General features: G+C 39.3%; 1 protein-coding gene across 1 annotated transcript in view; it reads right to left on the bottom strand.

Moving 5' to 3' along the window:
* Positions 1-335: 335 nt before the first annotated feature.
* The window catches only part of Oxct1 (3-oxoacid CoA-transferase 1), a 126507-nt gene continuing 106212 nt past the window's right edge, over positions 336-20630 (bottom strand). Inside the window, exons 15-17 of the mRNA XM_045132692.1 lie at positions 14295-14375; positions 7831-7932; positions 336-2030 (exon numbers count right to left, since the gene is read on the bottom strand). Coding sequence (XP_044988627.1) covers positions 1989-2030; positions 7831-7932; positions 14295-14375 — 225 coding nt within the window. The 3' untranslated portion in view covers positions 336-1988. The remainder of the gene's footprint in view (positions 2031-7830; positions 7933-14294; positions 14376-20630) is intronic.

The raw sequence follows: 20630 nt of genomic DNA, 5'->3' as shown, positions 1-20630 counted from the left end.
TCATTTAGGTGACGTGTAACTTGTTTCCCACATAGAAATTTATCCTGTGTTTTTTTAAGATAAAAAGAATATTAAAAGCTTGATTAGGCTGGGTATGAGCACATGCTTTTAATCCCAGCATTCAGGTGAATCACTGTGAGTTCAAGGCCAGGTCAGCCTGAGCTAGAGTGAGACCCTATCTTGAAGAAAAGAAAAAATTGATTAGATGTGGTAAATTGATTAGATGTGGTAAAGTGTAATGACCAAATTTTTTGACTATTCTTACAATCTCTGGTATGTTAGTCCCATGTTATTCACACCATTTCTAAGTGAGAAAAAGGACAAGAACACTGGTGTCTTAACAAGTTAGTCTTTATTTTACTTCTTACTGCATTTTAAAATGTCATGGTACTCTTTGATCAAGCATATGAACATTCTTAAAATCTTAATGTCTTAAAATAACAGACTGGAATGATAAACAAGTAAGTCTAAAGATACATCAATTATCAACAACATGAGTTTTTCTTTTTGACTTCTATGGTAGTGTAGACACATTGACTCTTGTGGACCTTGGATCATCTAAGAAGGGTTTGTTTGGCCAATACTGGGAGAGCATGCTTTCAACCATGCACCAACCAGAAAGGCAGTTTTACATAAGCAGTGTGTTACTCACAAAAAGCCACTTTTCTTTTTATATTGACCACGACAGCTGTAGATTTAGTTGAGAAGTGATTTCAATGACAACTGTTATTTAAAACAAGCATGGTTTCCTATAATCAGTGTCAGAAGAATGACATATTGCACTGTAATATGGCTATATCTATGTAGAGGCTGGTTCAGCTGTCCAGCCTGGTAGACTTTCACCCATCTGACACCCAGGATGCTTCTGAAGCAACCCCTCCTGGCAAAATATCTGGTATTGAGGATTACTGGGGATGCATTCCTTATAAACACCAGCCACTGTGTTTATTCCCCAATACTTAAAGAGTTCACTAGCTACTCAAATCTGAGACTTTTCCATCGTTAGTTCCCCTACCTAGATAAGGCTGCATTAATGTCATCTTGTTAAACAAACTAGTCTAGGCACAAGAAAAGTACTGTTATGTAGAAAAAGTCACTTTGTATTTAGGATCTTTTCTGAGCAGAATAGGAAGCCTAAGAAGAAATTATCTTTTAACAGCATTTTAAAACCTCTGCTATTTCTGTAAAAGAACTAATGATAAACTGCCCACAGTTCTTCTTGGCCTTTGAGGAATTATTGTACAAGTTAGTTCACTAGGCCTCAATAAACAAAATAATCTTAGAGAGTCCTCTTCATCCAAAGGAACAGTGCAGTGTTATAGAATAGGAAAACTATCTAGGCAGACCAGTACATTTCTAGCCCTCTTCCTATAGTTAAACTCAACTCTTCGCAAATCACTGGTAGATAGTTGGCTCTCTATGAAGGCAACTTTTTGGTGAAATATCAGTACTGGTCGATTCTATAACTTTTGTTCTCTTCTACAAGCCAGTTACTTCTCTTCCCAGACACACCTTCCTGGATATGTATTTGGCTCTAAGAACTATGGGAGCAATATCTAATCACAAAGCAGAGGCTTCCCCACCAAAGTCAAAGAAAGGCGAAAGATATACAATCATTAAAAAAGCATTCCTCCTAATCACAAATTCATATACACATTATTTTCATTCAAGAGCACTAAGTCATAACTTAGCATGTATAGTACAGAAGATGAAGAAACATCCAAAGTGAGCACCAATTTCAAGACAGCCTTCTCAACTCTAATGAAACAAGACATCATGAAATGTTTCCCTGTTTTTTCATGAGAATGCCATAGTATACTTGACAGAACAAAGTCTATGTGGCTGCACAAATGCTGAAATACTAGAAGAAAATGAGTCAAAAACTGCTTGTTTAATATACAATTGTGATTGCTGACTTCCTTTCAATTAAATCCTATGTGTTTACAAGGAAGGAGTCAGCAGCTTCTGACAAACGTCTACTCCATGTTTCAAGCTGTGATCTGCTGCATGGGCATGAGTTTTGGTGAGACCTAGTAAAAGAAAGAAAAGAAGAAGAATCAAATAGTGAAAAGCCACATCCTGCACTTGATCTTAGCCAAAAGGCTGAGAAGTGATGAAAAAGCCACATCCTATAGCACGTATCTGAGTCTCCCAACAGGCGCAGGCAACAAGCAGGCATGCTGTGGATATCACTAGGGTTTTCTTATTATTTCCCATTCTGAAATACCAAGACGGGGGCCATTGTTCTTTTTTACTTAGGAGTAGGTAGTGCAAAATATATCTCCAAAATCCTCAAAATTAGACTAGTTAATTTGCAATTCATGTAGTCTTTGGATTACTTGGATATATACCAATTAAGGGATAGATGATCAATGATAAATCTTATCAGAAATTTCCTAAGCAGGCTAGAAACAATACAATGACAGTAAGGATCCCAAAGTACTATAAAAAGATGGTATCAGCATTACACTATTAAATGCTGATTGTGATTATGTTCAGGATACAAACCACAAATGCCTTCATAAAAGTTTTGAAGCCAAGAAAAATAAGAATACATTTATACTTAAGGCAGAGTTAGTGGAAGGAGAAACCTACATGTAAGTGTTGGGCTTAATTGTGACACATCATTTACAGCCCAGAACCAGCTTCAGATTTCTTAATGCACTATGGTAAATATCCCCTGGGACCTACTTGGGAAGTCACTGGAAAGCAAAGCAGGGAATTCTAACATTTAAATGGATTAATATTTTGAGTCTCGTTCTCATATAACACAGACTGGCCTCAAACTTCCATGTAGCTGAGCTCTACTCTCCAAGGTCTGGGATTAAAAAACATGTTCCTGCACACCCAGCTTTTAGTGATTTTTTTTTTAAGCCTTCAAGGATGCAGCAATGGAAGTAAGCACAATTAGTGCTTGCCCTGGGATAAACACTTCATACTTTGTAAAATGAACAAATGAACAAATAAATAAATGCTTATTAAATAAACTTCAAAGAGCTACAAGAAGCCTAAGAAACCTAGAGTCAGTATTAAAAACTGAAAGAATGAGTAAATATGCAGTGTTGATGAAAAATGTTTTCAGTTCATTTATGAGTAACTTCTGACTTTTTTTTACAGTGTCGAGTCTGTTTGACCTTCCTACTAAAATAGAAATAAATAAAACAATTTTTTTTAGCAAAATGACCAATAACAATAAAGCAAATAAATGACACCACTATCATTTGGCACATAGCTTAGGATAGATGAAGGTTTCTTCAGTTTCACCAAGTCCAAGAGCAGGCACACAATGATCAACAGTAAAATGGATGTGGAGTAAATATACAAAACGTGACATCCCATGTACACAGAACACCAACGCTACTGAACAGTCAGAGTACTGAGTCCTTAAATAGGCATGTCTCACAAACTCTTCCTTAACAACACTGCATCTATGGAAATCAATGTTTTGAGAGATCTCCAATAGATGCTTCATAGCATTTCCTTGAAAAAAGAAACTAGCCACACCTTACTTTTAAAAGCTGAACTTTTGATCTCTTTCTTTGTAGTGTTAGCTGTATCTTGAGCTCTTAACATCATACATATTCATCATGTGGAAAATAGCTTTTATTACAAAAGAAGGTGAACCTTTATGTCAAAAATCATGGTACATTCTTCTGTAATGCAAAACATTCACTACACCACTATCTCCTCCTGTTCTCCCACTGTCTCATGAGCATTCTGAGGCCAGCCCATGTGAGTCAAGGAACATTATCCTGCCACCATGATCTGCAGAAAAGGCCATATGATTTAAGAGTAGAAGATAAGCCCACAGCTTGTCTGTGCAGCCAGCTGAAATCTCAAGAGTTTACCACTTTATTCTATCCTGCCAGTTCATAATAGATGTTGAGAGGACAAATTTATTGAATTTGGCAAACAATGCCTGCAGCCAGCATTGCTCAGGTTCCAACAGATAGGTAAGCAACGTTCTTATGTAAGTTTCGGTGCCTTGTGGTTTAGGTGTATTATTGCCTGAAGAATAAGACCCAAGCCCTCAGGATTGAAACTGTAACAATTAGCTCCAAGTGTCCCCATTACAAAGCTCAGAATGTGGCATACATGAGGTATTTAAATATATAATCATGGATGACTAATAGTCTAAAAGGTTATTCTACATCAGGGGGTATGTTAAAATATAGCTTAAATTTATTTTTAATCACTTGAATTAAAGATAAAAATACAAAGACATAGTCTATATCCAAAGAAAGTCCACATAAATATGGTAAAGAAAATCTATTTATATAACTTAAGTATTTATCAGAAAAAAATGAACAACCAATTTAACTCATTATGAATTGCAAAAGAATTAGAGACAATTAGGAAAAATAGACAATGGCATTTAATTGGTATAAAATCATCTTTTCCTTTTTCTTTCTACTTTAGCTCATCAACTAACACAATGAATGACATAAGTATAGACAAAAACAAAAACCATCTGATATTTTCATTAGCTTGTCAGAGCTTCAGTATGTAGAACTGCATGGTTTTGGATTCCCTGAGAATGAATTATAACTTGATAAATGTTTGAAAGGTATGTGGGGTTGTCTGAATGTAGTCCCTGGAAACTGGAATGTAAAGGAACACCATAGACCTGGTTAAGCATCCTCCTGCGCAGCCCGTGCCTTTAAGCACACATAATGGAGGCCACCACCCAAGTTGATCTTCTTGACAAATAAAGGAGAAGTTCCAGGAATGGTTACCGCAGGCCTTTTTGCAAAATACAAGTGTTTTCTGATATCTAAGGAATGGGATGACCCCTCTGTGCAATGTGCCATGACCTTCCTGTACCTCTCTGCTTCTAAATAACTTTGTGATTACATAACATAGAATGTTTCTTGCCTCAATTCTGCCTACATGACCTATGTAACAAATACCTTGTGACTTTTTTGGTAATGATCCCCTTGTCCTTGTTTAACAGTAACTTAATGTATCTTTATGGTTTAACTTCCATCCCATATTTGCAATGAACATGAACATCTTGTGGCTTTCTCCAATAAAAACTGACACTCCCAGCAGTTCGAGGCTGCTGCAACCTGAGATCCTGACCTCTGGGATACACAACGGAACACTACCATGATAAAATGAAGTTAAACTCTCTGCTTTGTCAGAACATGAATAAAACTGGAAGTTATTATGTTAAGTGAAATAAGCCAGGCACAGGAAAAAAAAAAAAAAAGCACACATGATTTCACTTGCATGTGGGACAGGAAAAAGTTAGTATCTTAGAAGTGGGGAGTAAAAAGGTGGTTCCTAAGGTTGAGAAGGAAAAGGAGGAGATAAAGATGACAAGGGTACTGTGTTCTTATTAGGAATGAGAATATTTGGTGTGTTTTGCAATACTGCATTATAAATTTCCAAAAGCTAGAAGAAAGTTTGTTAAATGCTCCTCTCATGAAGAAATAATAAATAATAAATGTTTGAGGCCATGTGAATACTACCCTGGTTTAAACAATACATGATGTATACATGTACTGAAACAACAAATGATTCCCCATAAATATGGGTTGTTTTTTTTTTTTTTGAGGCTGAGTTTCCTTTTAGCCAAGTCAGACCTAAAACACTTTGTAGTTCAGGCTGTCCTTGAACTCACAGTGATCCCCCTGTCTTAGCCTCTGGAGTCCTGGGATTGAAGACATGAGTCACCATGTCCAATATTTTCAATTTTTAGGTCAGTTAAAGGTAATAAAAGAGCTTGAGGTGTGGTTCAGTAGTTACGGTGTTTGTCCTTGACAATGCAACAGTAGTTCATTCTCTCTCTCTCTCTCTTTTGGTTTTTTGAGGTAGGGTCTCATCTAGTCCAGGCTGACCTAGAATTTAGTAGGTAGTGTCAGGGTGGCCTTGAACTCTTGGTAATCCTCCTACCTCTGTCTCTTGAGGGCTGAGATCAAAGGTGTGTACCACCTCTAATTGTTCTCTTTTTACAATAAATTTAAACACTGTGGACTTTCCCGAGTTTCCTAAAATTTCAGAAAGTGTTGCAGATTAAGAACTGTTTAAGAAAACAGGTGTGTTGATGCAAGCCTTTAATCCCAGCACTTGGGAGGCAGAGGTAGGAGGATCACCTTGAGTTCAAGGCCACACTGAGACTATATAGTGAATTTCAGGTCTGTCTGGACTACAGTGAAACCATACCTCAAGAAAAAAAAAAAAAAAAAAGAACCAGTTGAGTGCTGGAGAGATGGCTTAGCGGTTAAGGCACTTGCCTGTGAAGCCTAAGAACCCATGCTCGACTCTCCAGATCCCATGTAAGCCAGATGCACAAAGGTGAGGCAGGTGCACAAAGTCGCACATGTGTGCAAAATGGTGCAAACATCTGGAGCTCCACTGCAGTCACTGGAAGCCCTGGCATGCTCTCTCTCTCTCATAAAAAATAACAAAAGAATCATTTGGGAAAAAAGAAAAATGCCAGACATAGTGGCACATGCTTTTATTCCCAAAACTCAGGAGGCAGAGGTAGGAGGATCACCGTGAGCCTAGGCTAGAGCAACACCCTACCTCTGTTACTAGAAAGCTAAGGCTTTAAGAGGAGATTGATTTTGTTGCAAAGGCAATCTGGGAAAAAGCTAGTAGACAAAGACCTTGATGCAGTATCAGAAGCAGTTCTGATGTATGCAATGAATTATGCAGCAAAACTTTTTAAGAGAAATTTGTCATACACCGATAGGTATATACCAGGCATGAGGTAGACAGAAGTGATGAATAAAATCTATGCAAGTCTTAGCAAATAATTTTTGTTAAATTAATTTCTCCTTGACATATAGCTGAAGCACAATGTTTCTTCTCATTATATCTCATTTTAATCAATACATGGGCTCTTCAAAAAGTATCTGAGAGGGCTGGAGAGATGGCTTAGCAGTTAAGCGCTTGCCTGTGAAGCCTAAGGACCCCGGTTCGAGGCTCGGTTCCCCAGGTCCCACGTTAGCCAGATGCACAAGGGGGCGCATGCGTCTGGAGTTCGTTTGCAGAGGCTGGAAGCCCTGGCGCCCCCATTCTCTCTCTCCCCCTCTATCTGTCTTTCTCTCTGTGTCTGTCGCTCTCAAATAAATAAATAAATAATGAACAAAAAAAAATTTTAAAAAAAAGTATCTGAGAATATACCCTATTTCTTTCATTGTTTCAGAGATCTACCACCTTTACTTTTGGTTAACTTCAAGTGGACTGAGTAGACCTGTCAATTTCAAGTAGGTAAATGACTCGGGATACTGAAAAGGCAGACATGCTAAAGGGCAACTGTTTCTACTTCCATATCTTCTTTGTTAGAAAACAGGGATTGAGGAATTTTCTGTATAGATTCTTTTGCTTTATAAGTCTGATCATTTTATGCACTAATGTTTTTCTTTACATAGGCTCTAACTATATTTCAACTGTTACATTATAATATTTTTAATAACACATTATTCCAAAAGCTATAAACTATAAATGGGTTTAAGAAGTAGAATAGGCCAGGCTCAGTGGTTACAACTTAGAAAGTCCCATTTCTCCACAGCTGGCTCACCAACTACTACTCACAAAGAACAAAGACCTGCCTGGGATGCGACAATAAGCAGCTCAGAGCTCAGGCTTGCTCTTGTAGGTCCACCGGCTCCTGGTGGCTCTCCTGCTCCTGTATCTCCCTCCTGAGCCCGGATGTGTCAAAGCACAGCTTCTGCTTCCATTTATCTGGATGCTCCCTTCCTACCTCTACTGCTGAGGTCAGCTCTCCAAAATGCTCACGTGGCTCGGGTCCTGTAGACATTCATTCATCCAGCCCATGGTGCAGCACAAGAAACTGGCATTGCTCACAGAAACACTTACAGCGAAATCACACCCGGTGCTCTTCTTTATGTCGTCCACAGTGAGGCCTTCCCAGAGCTCTATCAGAGTCAGCCCCTTCTTCTTGTCCACATCAAACACAGCCTGTTGGAGTCAATAAAAGACATTATTTCTATCATGAAAACTACTTTATAATACAAAACTGATAACCTCTCAAATTCTTACAGAGTAACAAGGTCTAGGACAAAAGACTGAAAATTAGCAATGTAAATGACCACTATAACTATTATAAATATTATAAATAAATGCTATTTGCCTAGCTAGCAATTAGTTGTTGATCATGTTGCTGGGGGAAAAAAGAAAAAAAAGAAAAAAAACAACAACTAAGTGTTGACCACAAGCAGCCTGTGTTGGAAGCGCAGCCCTTCCTTTGTTCAGTTGAACACCCTGGGTGACTAACAACCTAAAGAAAGAAAAGGATGAGCAAAGGAGAGAGGCAGGAGGTATTTTGAAGGAGAAAGGACAGGAATGATGAGGGGCTTGATAAGTGCTTCTGGGTAAAAGCAACTGTAAGGAACAAGAGAAGGTGCTATGAAGTGCACAAGTAACTATGAAGCAATGCTGAGCTAGCCCTGAACACGCAGACTTTTAGGTAGCTTCTAAACGGTTCATGCTAAAGCTCCACCTTCAAGGTTCCCTGAGAACAGAGGAGTCCCAAGAGGAGAGCACGAGACTCTCCCCATGATGTGCAGAACACATGAAGATGGCAGCGTGTAGGGAAGGCGTGAGGATGCCAACCTAGCCAAGAATACGCTATTCCCATCTTCCGGCCTCACGTCCCCAGGGCTGGTAGCACCAGCTGGCACAGCTGCACCCTCGTGGAAGGGGAACTACAACGGCACTCAATACGCCTTTCTGCCCATGAAGCCTTCAAAAATCTCCTAGATGACAGCTCAGAAGCTCTGGAGAGCGGAAGGCTATCTCCTGATGGGAAGCTCTAACCCTGAAACCTAGCTGCTTCTCTGAGGCTCTAGCCTGGTTTCCACGGTCCTGCTCCATGCACTAGCTCTCATGGATGGTTTCCTATTTCTGAGACTGACAGGTTATGCTTCCCAGGTCTTTCTTCTCTTCTAGATTTAACTTAAATTCAAGCATTACTCGTAGGCTTGGAATCTTTTTTTTATAAGTACCTTTGACATCAAACCTTAGGTTTAAATGCACTCCTGACCAGGTTAACAACCTGATGCTGCCACATGCAGTCAGACGGAAAGCTCTGTTCTGCCACACAGCTAAGGGAGCGCCGGGCATTTATCTCTTATATGTAGTTGTATGTCATTGGGGTGCTCACCTCTCATGTGTAGTTGTATTCATAAAAACTCAGTCCCGAGTCTGTGGAACAGAGTAAACCCAGGAAGGCAGTACCTTCCTAGTAGCATGCCTGGGTCACAACACAGTGTGTTCTTACTACTTAGCAGCTTAACTCGACATTTTGTTTTGTTTTGTTTTGTTTTTCGAGGTAGGATCTCACGTTAGTCCAGGCTGACCTGAAACTCACTATATAGTCTCAGGGTGGCCTTGAACTCACAGTGATTCTCCTACCTCTGCCTCCCCAGTGCTGGGATTAAAGGCGTGCACCACCATGCCTGGCATTAACTCAACATTTTTAAGTGAACCCAAATCAGATCCCTGAAATGGGACTGGGGAGATGGTTCAGCAGTTAACGGTGCTTGTCTGCAAAGCCTGCTGGCCTGAGTTCAATGCACATGCATCTGGAGTTTTTTTTTTTGCAGTGCCAAGACCACTCTCATTCATTCATTCATTCATTTATTCTCTCTCTCCCCCCCCCTTCTCTGTCTCTCCTTACAAACAAGTAAATAATTTTTATTAAATCCCTAAAGTGATTATTGTCTCTAGTTAGTTGATATTTTTGACAGAAGCATTCTCCAGGATCAGGGACGTTTGCATCCTTTGTTTGATGATCCAAGTGACTTTACTAAGTCAATGATTCAAACTAAAGAAGAAATATTTTAGCAACCTTTCATTTTATTTATACATTTTATGTTCCTAAAGCCAAACCTGTTTTTTTTTTTTAAACAAAAAATGTGTGCTCTAAGAGAAAACAATTGGTAACTTAGGCTTATTCTATTAGTTTGCTTCATTCTCAAATGAAAACTTTTTCTTCAATGTGCATTTTTTTCTCTGCAATAAATGTCTGAAGGACCATTCACAATGACCTGCCTTTTTCTGCATTATGAACAACTGTGCATTTATAAACACAAAAATGATTACGGGGAAAGAACTGTTGGATTATGTCACTAAGGACAGGCACATAAATGACTTAGGGAAACAATAACTATGGTATCATAAATATGAAACTTTAGTAATTAGGGAGATAAAATCTACAGCAAACTGACTTATTCTTTTAAGAGTCTTTATCAAAGCCTAATTAACTCCCATGATCAGACAATCAATACCAATCATCTATAATTTTTTAAAAGGGGGAAATTTACTTGTGAGATATTAGAAAGATTTCCATTTAGTAGTATAAGTTGCAGACAGAAATTTGATAAAAATAGAAACTAAATAAAAGCTACAATAAATTATTTGACTATCAAAAATAAAATTGAGGTGCTGGAGAAATAGATTAGCAGTTAAAGCATTTGCCTAAAAAGCCAAAGGATCCTGGTTCGATTCTCCAGGACCCACATAAGCCAGATGTACAAGGGGGCACATGCATCTGGAGTTCATTTTCAGTGGGTAGAGGCCTTGGCATGCCCATTCTCTTACTCTCTCTCTCTTGCCTCTTTCGCTCTCTCTCAAATAAATAAATAAATAAATAAATAAATAAAATATATTTAAAAAGAATAATATTGAAACTACTTTGTCTTATAGCTAATGACTTTACCACCACTATAAGGGCTACATTATGGATAAAACAGTCACTCACAGCCCAGGTGCTAATGAGGAACGTACCTTTTATAACCTCCTTCTATCAACAGAAAACAATTATAGCATGTCCAAAGTCTCTTTCAAAGAGCAACACAACAGAATTTTCCCTGTAGCTGATAGTGGAATTCAAGTTCCTTAAGTGCCACTGGCAGGAAACTTGGCCCTGAATTCTCATCCACTCCTTCCACAAGTGTCTGCTGAGAACCTGCTATAAATCACAGAAGTACCAAAAGTGCAGATCAGCTGCTCTGTCTACCCATGTTTGCTACGCAAGGTCTTCTCCAGCTCAGGCTCCAGTTATCCTCAGGTGTTTAAGGCTCACTAGCAGAGGACAGCACTGACTTCTCTTTCCAGATCTAGAATCAAGTCTCCCTATTAATTTTGGTCAAAATCTCAGGAATATCAAATTGAGAATGTTCAAACTGAACCTATTCTTTTCCTGCTTCCCATCTCCATGCCAGGTTCTCTTCCTGCTGTTCCAGGCTTTGTTAGGACACAACGGGTCATTCATCCTTTCCACCCAGAAAATGTATGATTCACTGTTACCAACTGCACCCTGCTCATCAAATTAGCCACAGTCCACCTTCTAATTTCTTTAAAACCCCTCTTTCTGCTTTGTGATTGCAGATCTTTGTACTGATGGGTCTTCCAACAAGACCAGCATGTCTCTTCTCCTTAGTCTACACAAAAGCCACAATGGTTTCTTGGCACAGATTTGTTCCCAGTTATTAACAATCACTGAAGGGTTCCCCATGCCCTCTCTGGTAAGAACAAATGCTTCTTTCCATTCCCTTCCTAATAAGAATATACATTTCTTAGGTGGGCATCTGTACTCTCCTTGGTTTGGCCTTTTACTATCTTTGCTGGCTATGACCTTGCTCCAAACTGTTCTACTCACAGGTCCTTGAACAGGCCATGCATTCTGAGTCCTCTGTGACTTTGCATGCTTTTTGTTTTGTTTTGGCCTATTAGGTCCTCATTGTTTTTCTTTTAAATTATACAACTCCCACTTGTTTTATGATTCACAACTTTATCAGTTTTTTTCAACTAAAAAAAAGGTCACCTATTATTTAATGAGTTTACTGGCTATAAGTCAGGGTCCATGCTAAATGTTGTTTGAACAGTGGAGAGAAATAGGCAGAGATTAAAGTTTATTTCAATACAGGCATAGGTACTAAATTAAGTACAAGGATCCAGAGAAGCAACAACAAAGATTGGGAAGAAATAAATAATATTTCACGCAGAAAAAGAATGAAGAAAAGCATTCCAAAACAGATGAAGGATATGCAAAGTCCTAAAGAACATCCAAGGAAGATGCAACATAGTTGACGACTTGTTAGTATGGCCAAGTCAGAGAAAAGGAATGTGAATCCTCAGGGGAAAAAATGCCCAAACTGTGTGTGACTTATCTGTGACACCACCTGATCAACTGTAATACTTATCTGTGACACCACTTGAAAAACTGTGTAACACCTGTGTGTGACACCACCTGAGAAACTGTGTAACACCTGTGTGTGATACCATCTGATCAACTGTGTAACACCTGTGTGTGACACCCCTGAAAAACTGTGTAACACCTGTGTGTGACACCCCTGAAAAACTCTGTAACTCTTGTCTGTGACATGCCACCTGATAACCTGTCTAACACTTGCACGTGACACACCTGAATGCTTTCTTTGGTGCTGCTGCTCAGGCTGCCCAGGAGCTTTCCTCTAGGGCTCTAATTCAGCATCTGACAGGCATCTGTACTGTGCCCTCCTAACAGGCAAAGATGCTGGATGCCTGCTTCTAACCCTTTGGCACATGTCCACTGATAAGAAAGACCGTGCCTTCTCCTTCCTGTAACCTGCTGTTGGAAACTGTCATGTACAAGAAAGGTGCTCAAAGGGTGGAAAAAGGGTGGTAACAGAACAAATGCATAAAACAACATGTAACCTTCTTTTTAAGGTTAGAAATCTTAAGTAACAATGTGAATGAGTTGTGTTATTTAAAATGTAGATATTAGATGAGAAATTCAAAGGCAAATGGTAGGCTGCTAAGGGGATAAGATGAATATGTTCAGTTGCAAATCGTTTTATGAAGGTGAAACTGCATTAGGCACAAAGGATGGGTAGAATTTGAGGGGGCAGAGAGAGCAGGTGGCTTTATAAGTAGAAGACTGAGGTGGATGAGGGCACTAGGAAGAGGACTTGCTTGGAGAAGGGGAAAGTCATACTGGAAGGGAATATAGCTGGAATTATCTTGATCAGGACTACTATATAAAAACAGGATCAAGGAATGTTTTGTCTTTATTTCCAGATGAATGAATCCTCTCAAGAAATTACAACTCTGCGAATGAATAAAACATTCTTCCCTTTCATTCCTGTGTTCTTCTTCTCAATAAGGCACCAGTATGGAGCACTGGAGAGAACCTTCTTGGAAATGTGGCTTCTGGAAAAGCTACCTGAAGGCCTTCTCCAGAGTGCCCCTCACCATCCGCAACAAGGTGGTGAGTCTAAGTAACTCAAGATGCTCCAGAGTTCCCCTGCACATCCACAGAAAGACAGTGAGTGAGACTAACTTAAAATGCTCTAGCGTCCCTCACCATCCACAGAAAGACAGCGAGTGAGTCAAACTCAAGACGCTCTAGTGACCCTCACTATCCACAGGAAGGTCAGTCAGTGAGACTAACTCAAGATGCTCTAGTGAACCTCGCCATCCACAGGAAGGTAGTGAGGCAGCCTAATGCAAGATGCTAGTGCTGCGGCTTTGGGCAAAAGAAGGTGCATGTGATTGAGGCAAAGAGAAAACAAAATATCCCACACAAATGCCTGTTTTGTGGTTTCACCAATATATAGAAGTGAGAAAATACCTCCTACCCAAATGACTTCTGGGAATGCTGACATTCCTGCATCCTAAGTTCAAATCTGGGATAGAAAGGTGACTGTGGAGAGATACCCCTGATGCCTCCCTCTGCTTTCAGCTATGTCACTGGCCAAAGTTTTCCATCTATGTAGAAAAATCTAGATGCAATGAAATGGCTGGTATTCTATGAATACCCACGTTATAAAAGAGGCCAGAAAGTTGGCAAAAAAAAAAAAATAGAATACATTTCTTTGCTCATTGTGGAGTCTGTACTGAAATTTGCCTCTAAGTGATTAAAATTCTATTTGACTGATTTTCCTAAAATGAAAATTGAACACTTTATTTTTGTGGTTCTGGAAAGTGAAGAAGGCAAGATAAACATACTCTAAATTTTATTATAGCATCCTCCTCGAAATAGCCAAACTGTAAGAATCAATAAAATTCGCCTCTGATCATATCTCATACTGTAAAAGTAACCAAGGACAGTAGGTCAATTTTATGAGTATATTTTCAGAGAATTGACATAAAAATTCTACACTTAAAACATTAAATTGATAAATTTTCCTATTCATTCTGCTCAGACTAAATTACTTCTATGACCACTGGCATAATACAATTTCAGAAGATAACTAAAGAACTCAAAATATTTACAAATAAAATATAGTCACAGGTTGTAGAAGAAATTTTTTTTTTAAAAAAGAATAGGGTTTTACCTTTTCTGTAATAATACGGTTGACACACTGCTTTCCAGTCAGTGGCAGGGTACATTTCTCCATGATTTTATGTGCATTTCCCTATTTTGAAGAAAGAATAGTCGTTAGGAAGCAATTTTCTTTTAGAATTTGTGTAAGTATAGAAAAAATTATAACAGAGAATTTACTCCTAAATGCAGGCTGATTCCAAATATTTGCACAGTCAAGCTCATCCTCTTCCCAGGGGCAGCTTCCGCCCCTGAGATAGTTTAAAGAACATGTCCATGAGTAGCCCTGGGATGCGGTGATTTATTTAGGAACTGTGTGCTAGGAACATGAGCTCTGCAGCCTCAATTTCTGTGCTCTCTCATATCCTCCTTGTTTTATAGTCCCCTTCAAAACAGCAGCAGCGACCACCCAGGGACGGGAAGCTGGCATGGAACACAAGCAGATAAAGCCACCTTTTGAAACACATTTAATTTTCTTTGTAACAGAGGCACAGAGAATAGCAACTCCTTGTTTACCTTCTCAGAGGAAAAGCTTTTTCAAATTTTTAATTATTTTCTTCATATTTCCATGCATTTCTCCAACATTTAAAGTATTATATTTACTATGCTACTTATTTCTTGCCTATTTAATTTTAGATATTATCTACTGATTTCTTATTGTGGGAGATGATCTTTATTGCAATTTTGATGAATCCTAAGTCTACTGCCTCCATCTGCTTCCCTAGCATCTTTCTCCCCTTCAGTACTTAGAAGGCTCATGTAAGACTTTGCACACTTCACCATCTAGTTGTGTGTGGGGGGGGGTATATGCATGCATATGTGCCCATGAGGTACCTCATGTGCTGGCTTGCAGTGGGACGTGTTTGTCCATAGTGGCCAGAGTGGAACATTAGGTGTCCTGCTCCATCGGTCTTCTGTTTGTTCTTATTTGAGCCAGATTCTCTTAGTGATCCAGAAGCTTTCCCCTATTATTCTCTTTTTCTTCTTTGGGTTTTATTAAAGCAAGGTCTCATTCTAGTCCAGGCTGACCTGAAGCTCACTCTGTAGCTCCAGGCTAGCCTTGAATTCCTGGTGATCCTTCTACCTCACCCTTCCGAGGACTGGGATTAAAGGCATGCACCACCACACATGGCTATTTTTCTGCAAGCTGCAATGATTCTCGAGTCTCTGTTCCCCTACAGGAATGAAGTTATAGATGTGTGTGGCTATACCCAGCTGTCTGTGTGGGTCCTGGGTATCAAATTTAAGTGATCTCTCAAGCCTCCTCAGGTCCTCATGCTTGGACAAGAAGTACTCTTAACCAGTGAGTCATCTCTCCAGCCCACCATTAGTTTTCAATTAACTCTGGGCCCCTGGTATTTTTAATACTTATTTCCTTGTAATCTCTCTTTGATTCTTTAGTTGTATAATGAAAAGATGTGACTATATTCTGTAAGAATGATCAACTCTGGTTAAATGATAATAAATTCCCTTGTTATAACATAACAGTAAGTTTCATGGTATCACAGTGAACTTAACCCCAAGTGACCAACTTTTTTGTTGTTGTTACTTTCATAATAGAGTGTTCTAGGAATTGGTTGTTCCTTAAAGAAGTAAGCTTTTAAGGCCGGTACATACTACATGCACCACCTCACACCTCATCATTCACCCATGATTCAAATGACCAAACCCTTCCTAGTCATTGGAACATGGGCATCTTGTTTCAGGAAGATGTTTCCAATATCCCCTATCCTGTGTCCGCTATACTGTCCCAGGGGAATCTGAAGTCCAGGTGCCCTCTTGGACATTCTTGTTCTTCTCCCACCACCCGTGTTGAGTTGATGATCTACCATCCTAATGCTCTGAGCTGGCTAAGCATTGACCACTCATTTTTCTATCTACAGCAGCAAACACAGTGATCAATAAATGCTATCTGAACTCCCATGGAGCTGAAGTTTATACCATGTGACTCTGTGTCTGTGGACCACCAGGGGCCTCTTTCTACCTCTTCGGTATACACTTGTACATTCCCTGCATCTCTGAGCTCAGCAGGACAAGCACAGTTAAAAACAAAAGCACGTTAAGGGGCTCATAGGACTTTGGAGAGACAGGCAAAGGAATGTTCAAAGGGAGAAGCAAAGACCCATTTGAACTGTACAGGAGACAAAGCTTTATAGTTATTCTACCTCTTATGTACTCTGTCCCTATCTTCAAGATTTGTCATAATCAAGCCACAGAAACTAAGAAGATAATATTTAGTACGATGGTACAAGGAAGTCAATGGCCAGTCTCTTAGGTGCTGCCACAGCATTCCAGGAGCCTACTTGTCACTATCCCTGGCACTTTCCTTCCTGACCTGATCATTATGCTTAAATCAAGTGACATATTTCTGCATAAACACATATACCTCATGGAGTATTAGGGAATGATGTCATACCAGTAACATGACTGTCATGTCACTATGATCATTGATGTGGGACACAGAAAACAGAAATGGACTTACTAAATCAAAGTACACAGGATAAAAGGCCAGGATGTGATTACTCACTCTGAGTTTATCCTCATGGGATATTTTGGCCTTTACACACACCTACTTGGTACATCCCAACAATCCAAATAGGACTTCGGTGGAAATGCTCAGCTAGCACAGAGCATATTTGCTATTATGAAAGATCTTTATATGTGGCAGCAATAACTGCTTGTGGATTATAGGGACATTCTCAAGGGAGAGCCCAGCCAAATGAGACAATGAGATGTGGCGAGCCATTTCCCTGAAAACAGTCTTCAGGGTTTGAGATCTAACAATAGAAGGCCCTTTCTCTTTGCCTAATGCAAACCATCATTACTGAGGCTGAGCTTTCATATTTTTTCTGTGGAGTTTGCATCTTGTGGTCACTGGACTCTGGATGGCAGAGTCCAGGAACGAGCAAGAATTATTTCTTCCCACTCACAAATAGGTATGACAACCTAGACAGTTTCTTACTGTTTTACCTTTGCTTTTCACTTTAAAAGGTTCACAAATTCAAATTAACATAATTTAAAATTAATAGCTCAATTAAATTCTAAAAGAGACATTTAAAAGCTTTGCCAGAGGCAGGGCTGTATTATGCCTTTTCTTTCCACATTGTAAAAGAGTTATTTTTTCCAGGCATTTCCACCAAACAGGAGAAATAAAAAGGGTGAACCCATATAAGTAATTCCATCATTCTTATGTTTGGTGGCACTGGGGACTGCACACACGATATTGTGCATGCTAAGTTCCTACTCCACTATGGAGCTTCATACACCTCCAGTCCCTCAGAAATTCCATTTTTGAAGGTACTTTTTTTTTTTTCCCAAAACTGAATCTAGCCACCATATAGACTAATTAACAAGCCATGGAAAAGCAAAATCAGATGAAGCTAAAATTAATTATGAATTAATCCAAATGAAAGAATATATACTTTGAGGTACTTGTCAATGTTGCTGAAAATTATCTCAGCAATTTTTCTCAGAAAGTATTTTTCAAAACTCTTAAAATGTGTTGGCATTTACTAACAGTCTTAAAACAAGGAAGATTAAGAACCTTCATTTTCATAGTTCATCTTAGCAATAAAATAAAAACAAGATAAAATAGCACTCAAGATTTCTGAGACCTGTGGTATCAGATAGACTGGATTAAATTAGAAAATTATTCACAAGGATTTATTCTCAACTTCATAACAATATAACCATGATTCTTTATCCTTTCAAAGTTCAGACCTTCCACTGTAATAAAAATAAAATCTAAACCTTCTTAGAAACGGAGTTTTCATTTATGTTCTCAAGAATAGGCGCTCAAGGGTTGCTTGTTTACCACAAATGATAAATGGGACTGAATTCCTGTACTTCTGCATTCCTAAAGTCACACTTCTAGGAGTAGGTTTCCAGCACTCAATATTGAGAACAAAACATGTACGTTACATGGCTAGGGGTGGTGGTTTACAAAAAAAAAAAAAAAAAAAAAAAAAAAAAAAAAAAATTGAAAAAGGAGATCTAGAAGAAAGATGCATAGACTATGGCTCAGTTTTACTTTCTATTCTCCACTTGACTTTTACCAGAGTATTTAAACTCCATAGAATTTGGTTTGTTTGAATGTGGAAGGGAAATAATAAAAGTAACTTACAAAAGTGCTGTTGAGATAAAATGAAAAACATAAACACCTAAGAGCTGAGAAGAGAGCGTTTTGTGTTCAAATAGTTATTATCTGAAGAATTCCTTCAATGACTGTGACTACTATTTAATACCTTGTAATAGAATGGTACCTTTCTACTTGGTACTTGTAACAGACAGGCCCTGCCTTCATGGGGCGACTGTCTCACCTACCTGTGAGGAGGTGAGGAAGGTCATCAGGGCAGTGAGGAAAAACCTCTCCGTATCTTAGACTGAGTATGAGAGCCCCATTGGGAAAACGCACTCACAGGAGAGGACACCAAGCCTAAGTGACCCTGCAGCACTCTGCTTACAGTGTTTTGAACTTTCAGGAAGGGTGTGACTAAGGGGTGAGAGGGAGATTCCAAGTCAAAGTACTTAAGCCTCAGAGACAACAGTAAAATCCTTGATCTTGAATCTAAGTGGGTGTAAGTGACAGAAAGAAGTGAAATAGTCTCCTATATATTTGTTTAAGCCAAGGAAGAACAACATGCATGATAATGTGTGCGTGCCTGCGTGTGTGTGTGTGTCTGTGAATGTTCCCATTTAAGTCTCCTCCATTTGCAAACAACATGGACATAACTATAAATCCATTGACACACACTGTCCTTCCAGTCTTACATTGTCACAGTGCCCATTCCCTCATCTATCATAATCCTGTGGCTCCTGTCAAACTCTACTCTTCAGAGCTCTCTGAAAATGTTCTACATTTCCATGAGAAAGCTTTCTGCTGCTCCCTAAACCATGGAACTCATTGATCAGCTGCACATCTGCCTTACAACCTTCCATCTTAATGATTTCTCAGAAGACTCTGAGCCATCTTAAGTCTCCAGCACATGGTAGGTCCTTGAAAAACTTTTGATGCCTGCATGAACAGGTGACTCAACACAGCCATATAAAATAATCCTACCAAATTTCAAGGCCACAAACCAAAAAATATTCCTGTGGCCACTCACAGTTAATTCATCAAGTGTTAGCTCAGCTGTCCATGATTTTGTAGTGGTGGGAGTGAGCCAGACACAGAATAAGGAGGAAAGTGTGGAATCATCTACAAGACAAGAAGATCAAATAGAACTGAATTTCTAATGGCAAGGATGTGGCCAGTGGGTGTCAGGGACTGATCATAGGCAAACAGGCTAAATGATCTAGGCAGTACTTGATCCAGTGGTGGACTTGAACGCCAGGGAAGAGGATCTCCTGTGTCTCAGGGCCTTTCAAATATGACTGCATCAGCAACCAGTTCAGTCTGTACAACTCTGGGCGCAACACCTCTACCTAAGAAGGACTTGAACTCTCCTAATAATTTCTTCCCAATTTCAAGGAGCAGAAGACAAAAGTTGAAAAAAAGCTTAAGGAAAAGTGATGAGACACCAAAAACACTGCTTACTTCACAATTTTACCAGTGCTTGATGTCTTAGTCTCAGTAAAAATTACAGTACAATGTTACTCAGATGACTGCACTGTATCCTCGTGGTTGTCTGAGAGTGGGGTGAGTTGGGGTCAGGGGCACTGTCACTTCAGAGCAGAACCTGCAGCTAAACCAGGTTTAGGATTCCAGAAACTGCTGTCCCCTGATAAAAAAGGAAATGGATGGTTGGAAAGGTTTGCAAGGAATGTTTCTTCTTTTCTTAATGAAACAATTTTTAAATGTGTTTTTAAAGGTCAGACAATGTACCTATAGACAATGAAAAGAAGTATAAATGGTCAGGGGAGATGGCTCAGTGCTTAAAGGTGCTTGCTCTCAAAGTCTGCTGGCCCAGGTTCAATTTCCCAGTCCCCACATAAAGCCAGATACACAAGTGACACATGCCTCTGGAGTCTGCAGAGGACGAGGCTCTGGTGTCCTGTCCCATCCCTCTCATTCTCATTCATTGTTTCTTCTCTCTTTCTCCCCCCCACCCTGTGTGTGTGTGTGTGTGTGTCTGTCTGTCTTCTCGCAAATAAATTAAAAACTTTATTTTAAAGAAGTAAAAGAAATCTGCAGCAGGAAAACCAGTGGGTAGGTCCACCCACTTGCAAAAAAAAAAAAAAAAATTCATAGTCTAAGAATGCAAGCTTACATTTCTTTTCTCTAGTTTGAACACTTCATTACAAACTTTTCATTCTCAGCTCCAGGGACCCCACTTGACAATTCAACTGATCATAAGGGAGTAGTCGACCAGGCAGGTCGAAAGAAACAGATTGCAAACCGCAAAGGTTA

The sequence above is a fragment of the Jaculus jaculus genome, chromosome 13 (assembly GCF_020740685.1).
Source record: "Jaculus jaculus isolate mJacJac1 chromosome 13, mJacJac1.mat.Y.cur, whole genome shotgun sequence".
NCBI lineage: Eukaryota > Metazoa > Chordata > Mammalia > Rodentia > Dipodidae > Jaculus > Jaculus jaculus.
Note: the sequence above shows the minus strand (reverse complement) of the source record. Positions and strands in the feature narration are given on the sequence as shown.